The following is a 19228-nucleotide window of genomic DNA, read 5'->3' on the forward strand; positions in this document are numbered from 1 at the left end:
ACTGCGCTTGGAAGATGAAAAGACATGTATAAATGCACCATAATGTGAATCATTTTTTAATTTGTTGTTGAAGCTTGAAATATATTCAAATAAAGATTTGCTTACATCACATCAAAAATTTCAAAAAGCTGTTGGAGCACTATGAGAATTAGTATAGAGGACTCTGAATTTTAAAGCGAATTAATTATGGGGGCACCTGGGTAGCTCAGTAGGTTAAGCATCCAACTTCAGCTCGGGTCTTAATCTCACAGTTCGTGAGTTCAAGCTGCTCATCAGGTTCTGCTCTGACAGCTCAGAGCCTGGAGCCTGCTTTGGATTCTGTGTCTCCCTGTCTCTCTGCCTGTGTCCCATGCACACTCTTGTCTCTCTCTCAAACATAAATAAATGTTAGAAATAATTTTAAAGTAAATTACGTATTATCGAAGATGATCATGTTTTAGTATTATGTATTCAGAGAATGGTAGTTACATTTTTTTTTTAATTTTTTTTTTCAACATTTATTTTTGAGACAGAACATGAATGGGGGAGGGTCAGAGAGAGGGAGACACAGAATCTGAAACAGGCTCCAGGCTCTGAGCTGTCAGCACAGAGCCCGACGCGGGGCTCAAACTCACAGACCTCGAGATCATGACCTGAGCCGAAGTCGGCCGCTTAACCGACTGAGCCACCCAGGTGCCCCGGTAGTTACATTTTTAAGGCTGATTACGTAAAAAGGAAATAGTAGAAATCTCAGACCCAACTGATAACTTTTCATAAAATGTGTCATAATTTGAGGTGAAGTCTGCTTTTTGTTTTTGTTTTTTTTATTTCTAAGTCGAGACTTTTTCAGAGCAGGGTAGAGGACAGACCAGATTGAACTGTGCTGAGATGAGAATAACACAAGCAATTTTTTTGAAGAAACTACTAGAATTCCGTGTAAATTTTCAACAGGAAAAGCATCGGGGACTTGGCTGAGGTCTAGTGCAGAGACCCGGAAATGTGGAGATTAGAAGCCCTTTAAAAAGGAAATAGCAGGGCAAGGTCTCCCACATGGGGCTAGAAGCTGTACGTCATGGAAGGCGGTTGTCTCTGGCAGTGAAAAGGGCTATCCGTTCTCACTAAGAAAGTGGCCCCCTAGGGTAATTTCCCAACATGCTCAGTAGAATATACCTTCTGGCACCAGGATTCATGGTTCACTTGGTAACTTTAAAGCACAGCCAGACTCAGTGGTAACCAGTCCCATTTGACTTGATCATTGTCTAAGAGGAGAGCGTCTCCAAAGTTAAATTAGCAGAAAGGTTGGGTCTACTTTATTTTTTACCTCCCACACAATTTTCTCTTTGTGCTTTGCAGAGTAAAAAAAATAAGGTTGATTTTTTTTCTTTTTAACATCTCATGGATATTGACAATGAGGTGATTGGAGAAAAAACAAAAGACCCATAACCCTCTATTGGGATAAGAAATCGCTTGCTCCTTGTAGTTCTTAACCATAACTACTAATTTGACATTATTGGCAAGCACTGCAGGTTGACACTCGAAAGAGTCTTCAGCTGGAACGAGACACTTCGTTCTGCGTGGCGCCGTGTCGTATTATCTAACAGAATTCAATTCCTGATAAACCCCTCTTCGGGAATCGAGTATGGGCTTCTCCCCCCAGAACACTTGCAGGATTGTGCTAAAATCTGGGAAACTTTCCATTTTCGCATCTGTGCTTCCCCTTGGGCTGTTTCAACATGGCCATGAGCTCTCCGGGCCCGTATTTCCAGGGGCTGCAGGACATCGCCATCACGATGTGCTGGAGTATCACAAACATGTCTGAGAAGTTGTCTTTCTCCCCCATCTTTGCTCTTCCGATAGACACAACTCCAGTCAAGACTGAAAAATATTAACGGCTCCCCTGTCCCGGTCACAACCTCCCCCACCCCCACCACCATCAAAATAGCACCGTTCTTCCTCCTATCACTTCCTTAAACGTGTTTCTGGTTTGATCAGTGTAGTATACACCTTGCCCACTCCCTTCCCCGGTTTTTTAATGTTGACATGTCTCTCAAGTATCCCCTGCCTTTCTGTACAGTTGGCCTATTCATGAGCTGCGGGTACCAACAGAACCCATAGAATTTGTGAATGGCATACACCTAGTGTAGGTCAGCGTGTTCCTCTCCCCTCTGGGTTCCACGCTCTAGAGCTCCTGGCTTCTGAGCTGCTTCCTTTTTACTTCCCTCGTGCCAGAAAAGTCCCAGCCTTTGGGCAGCCCACTCTCTATACCTTGGCAGTCTCTCTTCCGTAACAGCATCATCCACTGTCTCCAGCTGGAACATCCAAGCTCATTTCTTTCTCGCTCGGTCCATACCCCTTCCCATAGCACTTGCATGGAACTACTTCTATGCTCATCTGTCCTCTGGGCCGTGAGCACTGAGTAAAAAGAAATTACCTTAGTTAGTTCCTGCACTGGCCTGGAAGATGATAGGATTGCTGAACAGGTAGATAAATGAACAAATAAATGAATGAGCTCATTAATTGATGATAAGATGTTTTTATTTTTCTTGGCTTCAGATTATTTTCCTTACAGCGAGTTCTTCCAGTCTCTCCACTCCCCTGCACTGTTCATGCTTAAGACAGACACTTCCCTTCTGTCTCCAAGCATTTTCCATCTCCAGGCTAGGTGTCCCTATGCGTTGTTGAGGGATCGTATGAGTCAGCTGATTCGAAGAGGAAGGGCCATTGCTGTTCCAGAAATGTTTAGTACGGAGCGAGTTTTGTGTTAAACACAGCTATGTTCATGGTCAGAAGACCATACAGAATTGATATGGGCTTTTTTGTTTATCTGCATAAACATACATTTCAAATGAGCTATCGTGTATATAAATATGATGTGCTGTCAACAGGAACAGATCTCTTCCTCCCCTGTGATGAGATATATATCTATCTATATCTGCATAGATAAATACATAGAGATGGATGGATGGATAGATATAGATAGATAGATAGATAGATAGATAGATAGATAGATAGATAGATAGATAGATTTGTGCTGATCTTATCCATACTTGCCTGTTACCCTTATAATTATCAGCATAAATCCTTAGGCTCTTTGAGTGAAATTAACTATTTATGAATGTTGAAATCTTACTTTCTCCCATGACCTGACCTGCCTTGCTTAACCAGTACTTTCCATCATTCTAAATATAGAATTCCACCAATGAAGCACTTATCAGATAGGAGTCCATTAGAATGCACTTTTTTTCAGAGAATAGCAGAGAAAGATTGCTCACTGTTGAGGGGGCACACTGTGTGCCATTCCTTTGGCCCACCTTCCAGGTATTTCTTACTCCGGTAAGAAGGGCTAATCTCACAAGTCTGGGAAGGGGTGCTGATCGGGCAGGATCACCACTTACCTTGTGCAGGTTGGACAGGACACAGGGGTGTCGCTCAGACTCCCTCTTCTGTCATGTGCAGCTGAGGGTTCAGGTTGGAGCTGAAATTTGTCTACACTGCACATGGCTTGACAAGCCATGTGCCCTACATGTGACTCACTCCCCAAAGAAAGCATTGTGTGGGTTAGTAAGGGCCTGGCTTTTATCACAGGTAAAGATGATGTTTTCATCTCTACCTGTTCCCTCTTAATTGGCTCAGAGCTCAGGGGGCAAGGCGGGGATATTATGGATGGATGCCCAGAGCACCCCAACACGAGCAGTGACGGCTCCAGGGGAATATGAGCCCAGATTGTATGCAGTTGCCAGAATGACTTGGCCTTTATAAAACTGCAAGAGCGGTAAAATTGTCTTTTCAGTATTTTGTGTTTAAATAACCTTTCCCATTTTACTTACTTGGACTCACTAAAGACATTAGCAGTTTTTAAAAAATGAAATGTGATACTAACCTCGATAGAGCAAGCCTCGGGTTTATTTTAGTTTTCCAATTTGCTTCATATCTGATAACTTATTTGGAAGTAAAAACAAACAAAAAACTGCACCAACTATGCAGAACAGCCTACCAGAAAAATCGAGAAATACATACTCAAGAATGAAACTGGAGGAAAATTCCCTTCATGATTTCATGTCTGTGTCCTCAGACCTAATTGTTCTGATTCCAAGGGCCTCCCCGCCTGCTTCAGGAACCTCATAGAATCCATTCTCATTGACCACAGTAATAAAAATTAGATAATAAAATGGTTGAAGATAATAAATGATATTTAAAAAATATCTCGGTTATCTTGCTGGTGGGATTGCAAGTGAATTATTGTTATTTTTTTGTTCTGTTTTCTGTGTTTTTTTGCACCAAATTTATGTTATCCTTATAATTACTACCAATGCCACATTTTTTTTTAATGTTTATTTATTTTTGAGAGACAGAGAGACAGAGTATGAGCAGGGGAGTGGCAGAGATAGAGGGAGACACAGGATCTGAAGCAGGCTCCAGGCTCTGAGCCATCAGCACAGAGCCGGATGCAGGGCTCGAACTCACAAACCATGATATTATGACCTGAGCCAAAGTCAGACACTTAACAGACTGAGCTACCCAAGGCACCCCTCAAATCCCACGTTTTTATATAAAAGCGGAATCACAGTGAAGTCCTAGCTTGTGCTGCTGGGGTTAGGCTCTTTTTAAAGATAGATTTGAAGAGAAATTCCTCAATCATAATTACTTTGAAACCCCTTCAGTGAAACAGTAAAAGTACACATCTCTCAACTAGCCCAAGACGGACAGCTTTTCCTCCAGCACGTGAAGAAACCAGTGTTTCCTGGCTTGAAAATCACATGAAATAATTGACTTATGTTTAAGGGGGATGACTCATCAAAATGTTCATCCATTTTTATTTTACTTTGCAGAGGACGTGTCATTTGTATCTGTTTATGCCAATGGTCATGTATGCGTTACCCCTATATATTGACCGGAGGAAAACATCCGGATAGATACAGGTTAAAGCCGGTACTACAGTTCAGTGCCACGGTCCTGAACTTTTCATTTTAATATAATTCCAGACTTAGAGAATTCCAAGCAGGCTCCACACTGCCAGTGCAGAGGCCAACGCGGGACTCCATCTCACGAACCGTGAGATCATGACCTGAGCTGAAAAACCGAGTCAGAGGCTTAAGCGACTGAGCCACCCAAGCGTCCCATAAAATTTCTTGAGAGGGACTTGAAGACATAGTGGCTCTTTACCCCTAAGTTCTTCACCGTGTGTTTCCTCAAAACAAAGACACTTATTTGTATATGCAAATTATAACCTCAGTACAGCCTGCTTTCAGAGAGTCTCTCTATAATCTGTAAACTTGGTTTGTTGTCTAAACTTGAGAAGGTTTTTCCTCTCCGGATTGCTTAGACTTCCAACCACGCAGGCAGGACCAAGATTCCTAAGGTAGTTGGAAATAGGATCACAACTTTGGCACAGATCCTACAAAGAAGCACGGAGAGGAAACTCTTTAATCTGTTTTTTGATGCCAGGGAGATGGACTGACTTTTCTCTTGATTTCTGACTGATGCCATTGGTTAGATCTAAGTTGTTTGATCTCTGTTGTTTGAAAGTCAAAAAAAGGAAATCTGTCTTAAATAGAAAGGGACTTCTTTCGTACCCTCAGCCTTAAGCTGGACAAGTGATACTTTTAAGCAATGTCACTTGGCAGTAGGAAATATTCTCACAAGTAACGTGTAGCTGTGTTTGTGTCCCCTCCGGGGACAGATTGTTGCCACAAGTGGACGAAGCATGCTTCGTTTAAAATCTATGTCCAAGAAAGTACTAAAGCAAAATAAACCCAGATTCAGAGAGATTCTCGATTGCTAGTGTGGCTAAAAATAAGAGGACTGACCCAATTTTATGGAGGTCGAAATACAAACTAGATTTGTGGAACAGCATTACGTTGTGATAATATGTCTATAATCTTTTGCCCAAGGTGGAAATGCAGCATCCTACAGGGCTGTTTCGCTCTTTTTAAGTTCTTTTTAAATGTTTATTTATTTTTGAAGGAGAGAGAGACAGAGCATGAGTGGGAGAGGGGCAGAGAGAGAAGGAGACGCAGAATCCGAAGCAGGCTCCAGGCTCTGAGCTGTCAGCATACAGCCCGACGCAGGGCTCAAACTCACGAACCGTGAGATCATGACCTGAGCCGAAGTCAGACTTAACTGACTGAGCCACCCAGGTGCTTCCTAGGCTGTTTGGCTCTTGACCACTGAAGTGTTCAAGTCCCTGCACCATTGATGAGAAGGGATATTTGGGATAAGTATGCAGAGTTCAACCATTTACTTGGCTCAAAACCCAAAGGTGTCTACATTATCTTAAATTTGACTCCGAATTGATGATACCTGATAACAGTTCACATAGCTACCCTACTATGCCAGTCTTCCAGAGAAAGGGAAATCTAAAGAAGTGCGAGATACGTGTCCACAGGGGATGGGCTGTCAAAATGGCTCCCTTAATTACAGGAGGGAACAGTGGATGGCTGTGCAGCTGGGAACCACCTGGCTTTTCAGCTCTGCTCCTTCATCATGGAAAAGTTCTATGACCTTGGCCCATGGCAAAAATCTCTTATCTTGGTTCCTTTGTGTGAAAAAAAAAAAAAGATACCACTGAATTCTTCACTTTCCAAATCTGTCAGAAATTATGAGAGGGGCATCCGGGTGGCTCAGTCATTCAAGTGTCCAACTTCAGCTCAGGTCATGATCTCGAGGTTTTTGAGTTCAAGCCCCGCGTTGGTGTCTGTGCTGACAGTGCAGAGCCTGCTTAGGATTCTGTCTTTGTGTCTCTCCCTCTGTCCCACTCATTCTCTCTGTCTCTCAAAATAAATAAACCAACTTTAAAAAAGATTACTAGAAACAGGATGCATGTGATGATAGCTGTGTATGTATTTCTATAATATTAGTCAGTAATCAAATAGCCTTGTCAACCGTAAAATAGAATGTTTCATCGAGTAGTGAAAACATTTGGACTCAGAATCAGGATACTTGGGCTCGGATCTCAATTCTGCCACCTGATAACTGTGCTTTCTCAAGAGGGATGTCACAGTTTGGTCAGCCATCAGTGGGGATAGCATCCCACAATGCAGACCATTGTGGATATGAAAGGAGCTAATGGATATGAAAAGGCAACTGAAGTGGGAGGTGTCTCTGTAGGGTTGATCTCCTGCTTTCGAGATGCCCTAGCATAACACAGTCCCGCCACAGTATGGCTGTCCCACAAGTCACATGCGGATCAAGACGTCCCGACCATGTACAGTAATCCCTTGAAGACCACATAGGTTCTCCCCCAGATTACCATTTTATTTATTTTTCTTAATGTTTATTTATTGGGCGGGGTGGGGGTGGGCTAATTGAGAGAAAGGGACAGAGGATCCAAAGCAGGCTCAGTGCTGTCAGCACAGAGCCCGACGTGGGGCTCAAACCCACGAACCGTGTGAGAGATCATGACCCGAGCCAAAGTCAGACGCTTAACTGACTGAGCCATCCAGGCATCCCACCAATTAGCATTGTAAACAGCTTCTGCTCCATTGAACTATGCTTAGAAGTAAAAGAGTCACCAGCTAGGGCTGGTCTTCAGTAGAGGGAAGCAGAGCAATGAAGTGTGTCCTCTAGTACTCTTTTTTTTTTTTTTTTTTTTTTAACGTTTATTTATTTTTGAGACAGCGAGAGACAAAGCATGAACGGGGGAGGGTCAGAGAGAGGGAGACACAGAATCTGAAACAGGCCCCAGGCTCTGAGCTGTCAGCACAGAGCCCGACGCGGGGCTCGAACTCACGGACCGTGAGATCGTGACCTGAGTCGAAGTTGGCCACTTAACCGACTGAGCCACCCAGGCGCCCCCCCTCTAGTACTCTTAATACTTAAGTATTAAGTTCATATTCTTTTTCTCAGAGTCTGAACAATGCTGACCTGTCTCCCGAGCACTTCCCTGCTCTGGCTCCTGTGTAATTTCCTGCCTGACAAATGTTCTGGCAAAAAAAGAAATTCCTAACTAGCCTTTCCTTTCCCCGTGGCTTTCTGACTCAGAAACGTTGTCGTGAATGATAGTTTCAAGGCAACAGAGTGGGTTGGGTTCTGAGAACATGACTTCGAGGTGTTCAGACGTAAGGTTTCTTCTGGCAGTGTTCTTTGTTGACCGTGCTCGTCTTTCACACCTTGTTTCCAAGACTTGTTTTGTCTTTTATGAAGTGATAACTGAGATAGTTGTGTAGTGATGCCTCTTTACAACTTGTGGCAGTGGTTGGACTGTAATGTGACTAAGAATCATGTGGGTGGGGGGAGCCTGGGTGGCTCAGTTAAGTGTCCGATTTCAGCTCAGGTCACGATCTCTCACGGTTTGTGGGTTTGAGCCCCATGTCAGGCTCTGTGCTGACAGCTCAGAGCCTGGAGCCTGCTTCGGATTCTGTGTCTCCCTCTCTCTCTCTCTCTCTGTCCCTTCCCCCCTCTCAAAAATAAATAGAACATTAAAAAAAAAACAAAGAATCACCTGGGGACCACAGTGGGATGCAGATTCCGGTTCCCTAGCTCTGGCAGGGGCAGGGGCACACCTACCTAGCAAGAGTATAGGTAATAGAATTCAAAGTGAAGGAACTGCTAAGACCATCCATCCAACCTCCTCTAATTTGATGGGTGAGGAATTGCAAGCCTTAGGGGGTTTCATGCACAGAACTGTGATTGGAAAATTAAATCTGATCTCCTAGTCCTGGTGTGGGCAAAATGCCTAGAATGGATGACAGCAGATTTATAGTAGAGCTTCTTGATAGGAGAAAAATGACATCCCTTTCATAAATACTTCCCATGCAGCTGTGGTGGCACGGGGGAGGGGGGTGCATTGTTCAGAGGTGGAATCCTCAATCCTTTGAGATGTGTAAGTATTTATGAAACAGGTAAGAATTGTGAAAACATAAATGGACGGATCACCACAGAGAAACACATAAATTATGCTTTCTTATTTATTTAAAAAAAAGAGGTAAGCATTGGTCATATAAGAGTCCCCTGTTAGAGTTGAAGGGAAATTTCCATTTTGGAGAGAGGCTATGGATAAATACATATTTTCCGCGAGGAACCAGAAGAATCAGAAAATAGAAAAAAATAATAATAATGAAAGCAATGCCGTTTCAATCCTATAAGTAGAAAAACCAGCAAGCCTAGGGGACCTCAGTTGGTGCCAGTCTCCAAATCAGACCTTTATTTTTTTTTTTTTAACGTTTTATTTATTTTTGAGACAGAGAGAGACAGAGCATGAACGGGGAAGGGGCAGAGAGAGAGGGAGACACAGAATCGGAAGCAGGCTCCAGGCTCTGAGCCATCAGCCCAGAGCCTGACGCGGGGCTTGAACTCACGGACCGCGAGATCGTGACCTGAGCTGAAGTCGGACGCTTAACCGACTGAGCCACCCAGGTGCCCCTCCAAATCAGACCTTTAATAGGTGTGTATTACAGAGGAAAAGGCTGAGGCTGAACTTCCTTTACATGAAGGAGATTGTCCTCCCCCCACCCCAAGCGTGTTTAAAAGGTAGAAGAGATAGTTAATCGATTATAACTGAAGCTTGTGAAAGAGAACTGCTTCAATGTTTATAAACTGTATTTCCTTGAAACCGAAAATATGGCAGTTAAATCTTTAGGAGGTTGGCGAGGAGATTAATCATTTGAAGAGGCATGTGAAACAAATGATCTAGAATTCCTCTGTTTTCCCATTCAGCAATCCTTTCATGAGGCCATTTCTCTCAAACTATGGTGGAAGTCTATTCCACACCACAAAAACAAAGTATTTTAGTCATTTGAAGATGGCATCACTGTTGGGTGACTCTCTTGATGTTGCTTTCTTCAAAATATTTTTTTAGGTTTTTATTTAAATTCCAGTTCCTTAACAGACAGTATAATATTAGCTTCAGGAGTCCAGTATAGTGATTTCCATGCTTTCGTACAGCACCTGGTACTCATCACAAGTGCGCCCCTTAATCCCCATCACCTCAAAATATTTTAAATATTTCCTCCGATAACTACGTGCTGAGGCGTTTTTTGTTTCCTTTTCTCTTTACTATTAAGTATGCCTAGTGTAGGTTCTCAGCACACTTTTCAAAAGGGCAAGGTTTGCCATATGTTTCATATTTGAAATTGAGTATCTCTGTTTGGTTTAAGCTGTAGGTTAAAATTACCATCACTGAACTCAGTTGAGTGAGTATTCCCGCTTCTAACTACAGCGCTCGTGCGTGCTGAGTATTCTAGAAGAGACTAAATCTGACTCCGGAGATAATTGCCGCAACTCTGGGCAATAACAAATAGCTTTTACAAAGGGGGGAGGGGGGGAGAGGAGAGTCTCGGGGGAGAAATGAACCTAGTGTCTTAGTTTAATATAGCAGCTGGCAAATGTAGATGTTTAAAAGCTTTGGAAATCGCCAATATATGGCATCGGGCACATTGTAACAAAATATTAAATTAAGTCCGATAAACAGGTAATCCATCAGGGCCAGCAGCATACCAGATGTGTGGTTTCTGTGTGATGAGTCTTACCACAGAATTCGAAGATGAAGCCCCACTTAGAAGGAGCAATGAAATAATTATATACGTGGCTCTTTGTGTGTGTGTGTGTGTGTGTGTGTGTGTGTGTGTGTGTGTGTGTGTGTGTGTTTTAATCACAGGCAGAATAGCCTGGTGCCGATTATCTTAGCCATTGGTAAAATCCTGAGCCCTTAATAATACCAAGAGGTAGCTGGCTGCCTTCGACATTTTATGATCACAAAATGGAATAATCCTTCACCAACTAACGATAATCCATCATTTCCACCTGCTTTTTGTCCCTTAAAAACCCCACAGACAGACCTCATTGTTCCAAATGAGATAACCAGAGGTGGTTGTTTCTAAATCTCCCGTGTTAAACTGAGGTAAGAGCACTTACTTCTGCTCTCTTGTACTCCCCCAAAAAAGCCTAAGTGCTTTTCACTCTGCCAGAAATGTAACATTTCTTGAATGTGTCATTCTCTAATTTTCTGCACATGAATAAACCAGGCAAATTAACCACCATGGGGCTCAACATTTTAGTGGCCATTTGGAGGAAATTTTCTGCCAACAATAAAAGAAATAAAAGAGAAAAAGAGGCACCGCAATTTGCTGCAAGCCAAAGTGTCCTGGATATTTTATGAAGCACAGATGTAAGGTTTTCCTCTGTGACTGTTTCCTGCTTCACCCTTTTTACTGCCGTGGGCCGAGATGGGGACAAGACTTCCTTCAGCTCCTGGGCCTGGAAACTGCCTATTTGAAGGCGCAAAAGCAATATAGCCATTCCATGGGGCTGGTGGTATTTGAGTCCGGTTGCAGCCCTGTAAATGTGCGGAACATTCTGGAACAGTCAGACGTACAATCACTCTGCAAATGAGCAGCGCAGTACTGAGACCAGGAGTGAGCCCTCCTTTGGTACCGTGGAGGCTAGATGGGTGGGGGTCGCCGGGAGGAAGGCTGGTTTTCTGCAGCCCAGATCTTGCACTTCAGCACAGATGCTTACTGACCATGGGATCTTAAAGAGATTCAGCCACCCCTCCTCGCCTCAGTTTCCTGGCCCATAAAAGTCATAATGCTTGTAACCCTCATAAAGTTGTTGAGAGGAGAGTTAGAGAGGAGAGGGCGTTTGAGCTGGGCTTTCAAGAGTTCATATAATTTAGGGGCGCTTGGGTGGCTCAGTTGGTTAAGCGTCCAACCTCAGCTCAGGTCATGATCTCACAGTTTGTGAGTTCGAGCCCCGCGTCGGGCTCCGTGGTGACAGCTCACAGTCTGCAGCCTGCTTTGGATTCTGTGTCCCCCTGTCTCTCTGCCCCTCCTCCGCTTGCACTCAGTCTCTTCTCTCTCATAAATAAACGTTTAAAAAAACGAGTTCATATAATTTAGATAAGCAGAAATGGTCTTCCTGTGTAGCAGGAACAGAGAGCAAAGGTGCCCTGATGGGAATGCATGGTCCCATCTGGGGATAATCCAAGCTACTCAGCTTGAGAGAGCTGTGGGTCCAATTCCAATGTGTGGGTTTTTCCCCACACCACCAAGCAGTTTTCCTACATCAACTGGAGAATTCAATCATTCAACCCAATTCTGCCACCATCTACCCGGAGGTAGTGCAGATCCCACAAGAGTTATGGGCTCAGTCCTCGGACTCCCCTCCCCCACCCCAACAGCCAGTCGAAAGTCCAGATTGTCACCTGTGCTGCTGATGACCAATTGTACATCAGAAGTTCCTTCCCCTTGGGTTCTATTAATTTGCTAGAACGGCTCATAGAACAGAGGGAAACATTTCACTCACTAGATTACTAGTTTAGTATAAACAGATACAACCCAGGAAAAGTTAAAAGTAGGGTAAGGTTTGTGGAAAAGGGCTCACAGCTTCCAGCACGTTTGCCCCCCACCCACACACACCTGCACGTGTTCATCAACTTGAGGCTCCCAGAACCCTGTCCTTTCAGGTTTTTACAGAAGCTTCATTACATAGACTTGACTGATTTATTTATTGGCCATTGGTGATTGAGCTCAATCTCCAGCCCCTCTCCCTTCGCAGAGTGTGGGACTGAAACTTCTTTTTTTTTTTTTTAATTTTTTTTAACGTGTATTTATTTTTGAGACAGAGAGAGACAGAGCATGAACGGGGGAGGGTCATAGAGAGGGAGACACAGAGTCTGAAACAGGCTCCAGGCTCCGAGCTGTCAGCACAGAGCCCGATGCGGGGCTCGAACTCATGGACCATGAGATCATGACCTGAGCCGAAGTCGGCCGCTCAACCGACTGAGCCACCCAGGCGCCCCTGGGACTGAAACTTCTAACCCTCTGATCACATGGTCACTTCCTCTGGGCACCAGCCCCCCATCCTTAGGTGACCTACAGGCTTTTCAAAAGTCACTTCATGACATAACGAAAAATACCTTTATTCCTCCCATCACCTATGAAATTTCAAGGGTTTTAGGAGCTCTCTGCCTACAGAGACCAAATATATGTTTCTTACTATAAATCACAGTAGCATAGGTATATACAGCAGAAAGTTTAAAAGCCTCATCGTTAGAAAGATGAGGTGAGCCCAGATCACAGAGGGCCTTTACCATCTGGCAAAGTAGTCTGGGATTCATTCAGTAGGAAATGAGTTACCGAGACGAGGCAGAGCCTTTCGGAGAGGGATGAAAGGTAGAGCAGAGACCACAAGAGACCATCACAGTGATCAAGGCAGAAAGTAACGATGGTTCAAGGGAGGTAGGCAGTAGAAAGGGAGAGTGAGAAATGAATAAGAGAGAATCCGGAAATGGAATTTTAAAGGGAGGTGTCAGTAATAGGAGTATGGGACACAAAGAAATACAGAGAGCCACAGACAGTTATGAAGGTTTCAGCCCGTAGCTCTGAAAGTTCATGAGAGATATAAGCTAACAGACCCAGCGGACTTAGAAATGCAAAGAGCCTGGGTAGGAGGCGTGGGAGAGACAAGGGAAAGCTAGGAAAATACATTTCAGATTCATCCGTAGAGTTTCAGGAGTGGGAGGGATTTCCAGATGAAAACTTGCAGAAAGAGATGGATGGAGATCCGAAAAGATAATAGATGGACAAAGAGATTTTAAAAAAAGGAACAAGAGGAGTTATTCAGAGAAGTCACAGGGAACCAGCTTGGTACTGAGTATGCAAGACAAAGACAAAACGTTTCCAGATGGAAGGGGAGGTGGTTAAGTGACTGTAAATGCCACAAAGGTACCAACATGGCCCCAGGTGGGGCCGAGAGTGGATCATGCTGGTGAAGGTTATTCCCTTCCAAGATGAACTTGTGAGCACCAATAATTATTCCAAAAGATCATCTCTTCAGTATTGTAAGTGCTTAACAGTCACAAGCATGAGATTTATATAAAAGAAATGCCCATTAAATTCATTAAAGCAGACATTGGCTAAGTTATTAGCCATTACCTATGACTCTGTAAGACATGAAAAAGTTGAAGTAGATCTAATGGGGACCTTTCATCTGCATGGGAAAGTCATTACAAGCATCAAATATTGAATTTAGAATGGTGCTGCAGAAAATAGCTATATATTATAACTCAAATTAGATTTCAGGAGGACTGATTGGCTTGAGATTTCATCATTTAAAATAATATCTTGCAATAAACCTGACTCCATAGGAGGATATTAATCTCATGCTTTAATGCTATCCTATCAAATTGTTTTAATAGATCTATTTGAACAGAATTTTAATTTTTCAAGTAAAAAAAAAATTTCCATTTAAAAGAGAATGTGAGGGATGACAGTAAAATGTTACAAGTCAAATTTAAATCCTGATTTTATTTTCTTCATTTTTTGCAGCAGTAATAGTAACCAACACTTGGTTTGAAAGATCTAGTACAGTAAATTCTTGACAGAGGCATGATTGGGAAATGAGATACTCTGGTGACTATCATTTCTAATGGCGCCCATGCTATTCATGGGTGTCTCATTTTTAAAAATACGTCACACAGAAAAATCTGGTGAACTGTGGCCGCATAATAGGGGATTCACTAATCTTGTGATAACCCTGTATTTAAAGCAACGATTACAGTTGGTGCCGGGTTATATTCCCAGCTCTCTTTTCTAGTAAAAATGCACTGCCATCATGAAACGTATAATTTAGGAATTTTCACCAGCCCACAAGGACTTCAGATAAGTCAGTTCTGGTCCTCAAAGTTGATGTAGTTTAGTTCTGTTGTTTAGAAAAGGGGGTAACTGATAGCATCTTTTTTTTTTTAACGTTTTATTTATTTTTGAGACAGGGAGAGACAGAGCATGAACAGGGGAGGGTCAGAGGGAGAGGGAGACACAGAATCTGAAACAGGCTCCAGGCTCTGAGCGGTCAGCACAGAGCCCGACGCGGGGCTCGAACTCACGGACCGTGAGATCATGACCTGAGCCGAAGTCGGCCACTTAACCGACTGAGCCACCCAGGCGCCCCCGATAGCGTCTTTTGCAAAGAGAGGCAGCAGAGGGGAGAGGCGGGAAATCTGGTCTGAGGTGGCGTGAGATGTGCTGGGAGTCAGGGAGGTTTCACCCAAGGAAGAGGCTGGAGCAGAACTTTGTGCCCATAAGGCCACGGCCGGGAAGGCAAGGCAACTGCTTCCCTGTTGCCTCAGAACACAGATCATGTGGCCCCGAGGGGGCCTTTGAGGAAGGCAGATCTATTCAAAGCAAAACAAGGAGAACTGTTCGAGAATAGAGGAGGCTGCCGTCATTTAGGCTCCCGCATGTTCAAGGGAAGACTAGGGAGGGATTCACTAGATTATATCCTCCAGCGTGAAAGTAACTGTACCTCATATGATGCCACCGCTTCCCGTCAGACACCTCACCACAGCACACTATTGATTCCTCTGCAATCACAGGATCCTAGAATCCGTGTCAGAGGAGGAAGTGGAGGTACAGCTCTCAAGGTCATTCATCCCTGGGAGGAACGGTGGGGTCATTCGGAGCATCAGCCTGGGTGTTAGCCATTCTCCCTGGGCTCCAGTCCTGCCTTGAGCTTGCTATGATTTTGCCCACGTGGCTCAACTCCCACGGGCCTCAGTTTTCACATCTGTAAGATGGAAACGATGCCGGTGCCCACCTCATGGCTCCACGTGAGCTCACGGGTGTAGAACAGTTACAGTCGTGTCTGGCAGACAGAAAATGGGAGCCACTGCTGCACTGTCACTGGGACCCACCAAAGGCATGGCTTTGTTTTGTTTAGATGAGCTGCTTCAGAAAGAGCAAAACTACTCGGATGACGTCTTGGCCAACATGATCAGCGAACCAAGAATCAGTTACGGAAACGATGCCCTCATGCCATCTTTGACCGAGACCAAAACCACCGTGGAGCTTCTTCCCGTGAACGGGGAGTTCAGCCTGGACGATCTGCAGCCCTGGCATCCTTTCGGGGTCGACTCGGTGCCGGCCAATACAGAAAACGAAGGTAAGAGGCCCCGGAGACAACAAGAACATTCTAGCATGGGTACATCTTTCTGATATTCTCGAGTGGTGACTTCTTATATGAAGTTGAAAAATGTACTTTCTCACTGAGAGGTATTCTGTTGCCTCTGGGGAAAAAAATTTAAAAAAAGAACAATATTCAGTGTATGTTTATGAGGCAGTGGCCATTCAGAGCCAACAGGATGAAATGATGTGAATCACAGTTCACCCCATGAGGAAGCGTTTTCGCGGGCCCTGCTTAAATGGAGGCTTGAAAAGCACCCAGGTAGTTTTTTGTTGATTATTTATTCTAATGCATCAAATTTCAGATTGCATTGAGTGTTAAAGACAAAGGTGAAAAATCACCTGCAAATAAAATGTAATTTTACTCAAGACTTAAATAACTTTGTGTTTAGAAAGTTAAATTTAAGGGGCGCCTGGGTGGCGCAGTCGGTTAAGCGTCCGACTTCAGCCAGGTCACGATCTCGCGGTCCGTGAGTTCGAGCCCCGCGTCAGGCTCTGGGCTGATGGCTCAGAGCCTGGAGCCTGTTTCCGATTCTGTGTCTCCCTCTCTCTCTGTCCCTCCCCCATTCATGCTCTGTCTCTCTCTGTCCCAAAAATAAATAAACGTTGAAAAAAAAAAAAAAAAGAAAGTTAAATTTAAGACCGCTGTCAAAATTAGGATGCGTATTAATTAGTACGGGTTTTTTCCTGTGACAGCTCAGAGATTTTCTCTGTCAACAGATTTGCACATTGGATGATGTACTTTCTGATGCACTGTCTTTCACAGGGATTTCTTAGCAGAAACTTCTAAATATCTCTTCAGGAGAGGGTATCTTTTAGTTCTCTTCCGTGATCATTTTTACAGGTTCGGAAGTATAAAATTTCAAACACAGGAACACCTTGATTTCTAAATACTAATAGCATATTTTTTAAGAACACAAGATTTTCCCTGTGAGTTTCTTTGTTAAAGTAGCAAATTTGGATAGTGGTAATATTTGTAATACGAATATTTATAGTATGGATATCTCGAAACGCAATCAGTATACACATCAGACTAAATATGAATTCAATAGTAGACCTTCAGTGTACTACAAAAGTTTGGTTTTTTTAAGAACCATTACAGAAAATATTGGACCATTTCCATATGAGAAATCACTCCAAATTTGTTTCAATTTGAAAAAGGGCACCTTATACTCATAATATCAGATCCAAACAGCGATGTTCTATATAACATAAAAGTAAGACTTTACCAGTTATAAAAATAATTTTTACATAGAGGAAAAAAATTAAGACTTCTGCAAAAATTTAAAAACTTTAGTTATGAGGCTAACTTCCTTATTAAATTAAAATAGAGTGCTTGTTATACCATTTTTTTTTTTAATAGGTGGATGCATTTTGGCCATTTAAAATCCTCATCATTCAGTCACTAATGAGAATTCTTTGTAGAAAATGTCCAGTCTCATTTGTAAATTGAATGCACACTAGGTTTCCTCTTTTCCTTTAGAACATTGAGTTGTTTAATTCAGGGAGAAATAGGTACCACATCTGAAGTCTGATGAACTTCTTTGAGTAGGAAATTACAATCTTAATTCCCTTTATACCAAATAATGTTAAATGTTTGTCATTTATGTTCGCCTCCTAGCTTTTTATGAAAAAATTTAAATCTATAAATTAGACTCTTTTTTTCTTAAAAAATTCCCTCTGCTTTGGAGAATTTTTTCATCTGCAGTGATTCTAAAATTATAATTTGTAAAGAACTTCGAATTGGTTTCTCATAATCTAAGACCGTTTCACATCTTTCAAATATATAGTTTCTATAAATAAAATGTTCCCATTTAATACTTTCCATTACTTATTGATTTTGGGAAAGTAGGATAAAGCCTATTTCAGAGCCTACCCGAATTTTTATGGCCACACACACAAATAATAGAAACTAGAAATTATAATTTATTTACGGTAAACTTTATAGAAAGAGGTTTAGAAAGCCAAAGGAAGCTATATCAGAGTAAAAATTAATTTACAGAAATTACTGTGTACGTTTGATGTAATACTTGGTATTTCTCTTAAATGTTGTAAATCCTTTACAAATGTAGACTGTACAAAGTTTAACAACAGAGAAAAAGACACTCAAGCCCTGTTTATGTTAACCTTCAAGTTTAGCGAATACAGTGAAATGCAATGATCTTGGTCCCACATAGCACAATCTAGAAGAGCCAAATAGTGTACATTTTTCTCGAAGGTGTTGCATTTCCTGAATTTCAGATTTTTCTCTTTACTTTATCAGATACTGAGAGCTTAACTGCTTACTATGAATATATTATCTCGGTATCTTTAATGAGGTAAATTTAACTTTACATTTATCATATTAGTTAGTAGTATAAATAATACCAACAGGTAAATAAATCTGCCTTTATATGCTCTAAGCATTTCATCTTGACTTTGTATGTATTCATGTGCATATATGTGGCCTCCATTAAAAATTACATGCATTCTGTTAAACACTCTGCTTATATTAAAGTTTTTAAACAGTAGCCAAACTGACCCATTCTGTTTAGGGGGAAAATGCAAGGATATCGGTTGTTCTTTCTGCGTAGAAATAAAGAGAGGAACTATTTTACCGAAGCAACTTCCTACAATCCAAACCTCGATGCCATTGTCAGCATATCCACTGTTTGCCTGGTCTTCTGCCCCCTGACAATCCTCCCAAATCAAATAAGAAAGAAGCCTTGGTCCAAGCTAGAAAGCAAGTAGTGATTCTCCCTGCAACTCTTGCTAAATAATCCAAAGAAAGAAGATTAGATTCACTACTGGGTTTCCCCAAAGTGATCAGTTTTTGGAAGACTAGGAACAACAGATTTTGGGTTTAAACACATCTGCTCAGAAGTAGACTCTGAGAGTGGCCTGTGGCCATTGGTGCTAGGAGACAGTCTCTGCTTTTGCACATATACACACACCCTGGTCCCTTGGGTGTTGCCAAGATGCCCCCTTGGGCTCAGTCCTTGAATGCCTCTGGATCCTTGACAGGCAGGACACAGCTGTTACATTGCCCAAGCCTCATCAGAAGAGCTGATACTCTTGTTAAATAAAGATCTGTTACTGATAAATAGTGAAATCTTACATGAAAGTGTTACAAGGCAATAATATTTAGGATCTCAGAGCTTGAGTTCTGGTTCTCACTGTTATCAGACCCAACACTGCTTTTATCGCATTTTGAAAAGCCTTCTTAACAATGAATCGTAAAATGGGCTGACCAAATAATTAATTAATTAATTAAAAAAAACCGATCTGACAATGTTTGGGGGGAGAGGAGAAATCAATATAATAGGTGTAATTTATAAGTATTTCAACATGTAAGTATTGAGGCTTGACTACTA

General features: G+C 42.5%; 1 protein-coding gene across 7 annotated transcripts in view; it reads left to right on the top strand.

The window, feature by feature from the left end:
- The window catches only part of LOC122198638 (amyloid beta precursor protein), a 274909-nt gene that overhangs the window by 230283 nt on the left and 25398 nt on the right, over positions 1-19228 (top strand). For all 7 annotated transcript variants that reach the window (XM_042903331.1, XM_042903332.1, XM_042903333.1 and 4 more), the window contains one exon: positions 15634-15855. In XM_042903331.1, coding sequence (XP_042759265.1) covers positions 15634-15855 — 222 coding nt within the window. The remainder of the gene's footprint in view (positions 1-15633; positions 15856-19228) is intronic.

The sequence above is a fragment of the Panthera leo genome, chromosome C2 (genome assembly GCF_018350215.1).
Source record: "Panthera leo isolate Ple1 chromosome C2, P.leo_Ple1_pat1.1, whole genome shotgun sequence".
In the NCBI taxonomy this organism is placed as follows: Eukaryota; Metazoa; Chordata; class Mammalia; order Carnivora; family Felidae; genus Panthera; species Panthera leo.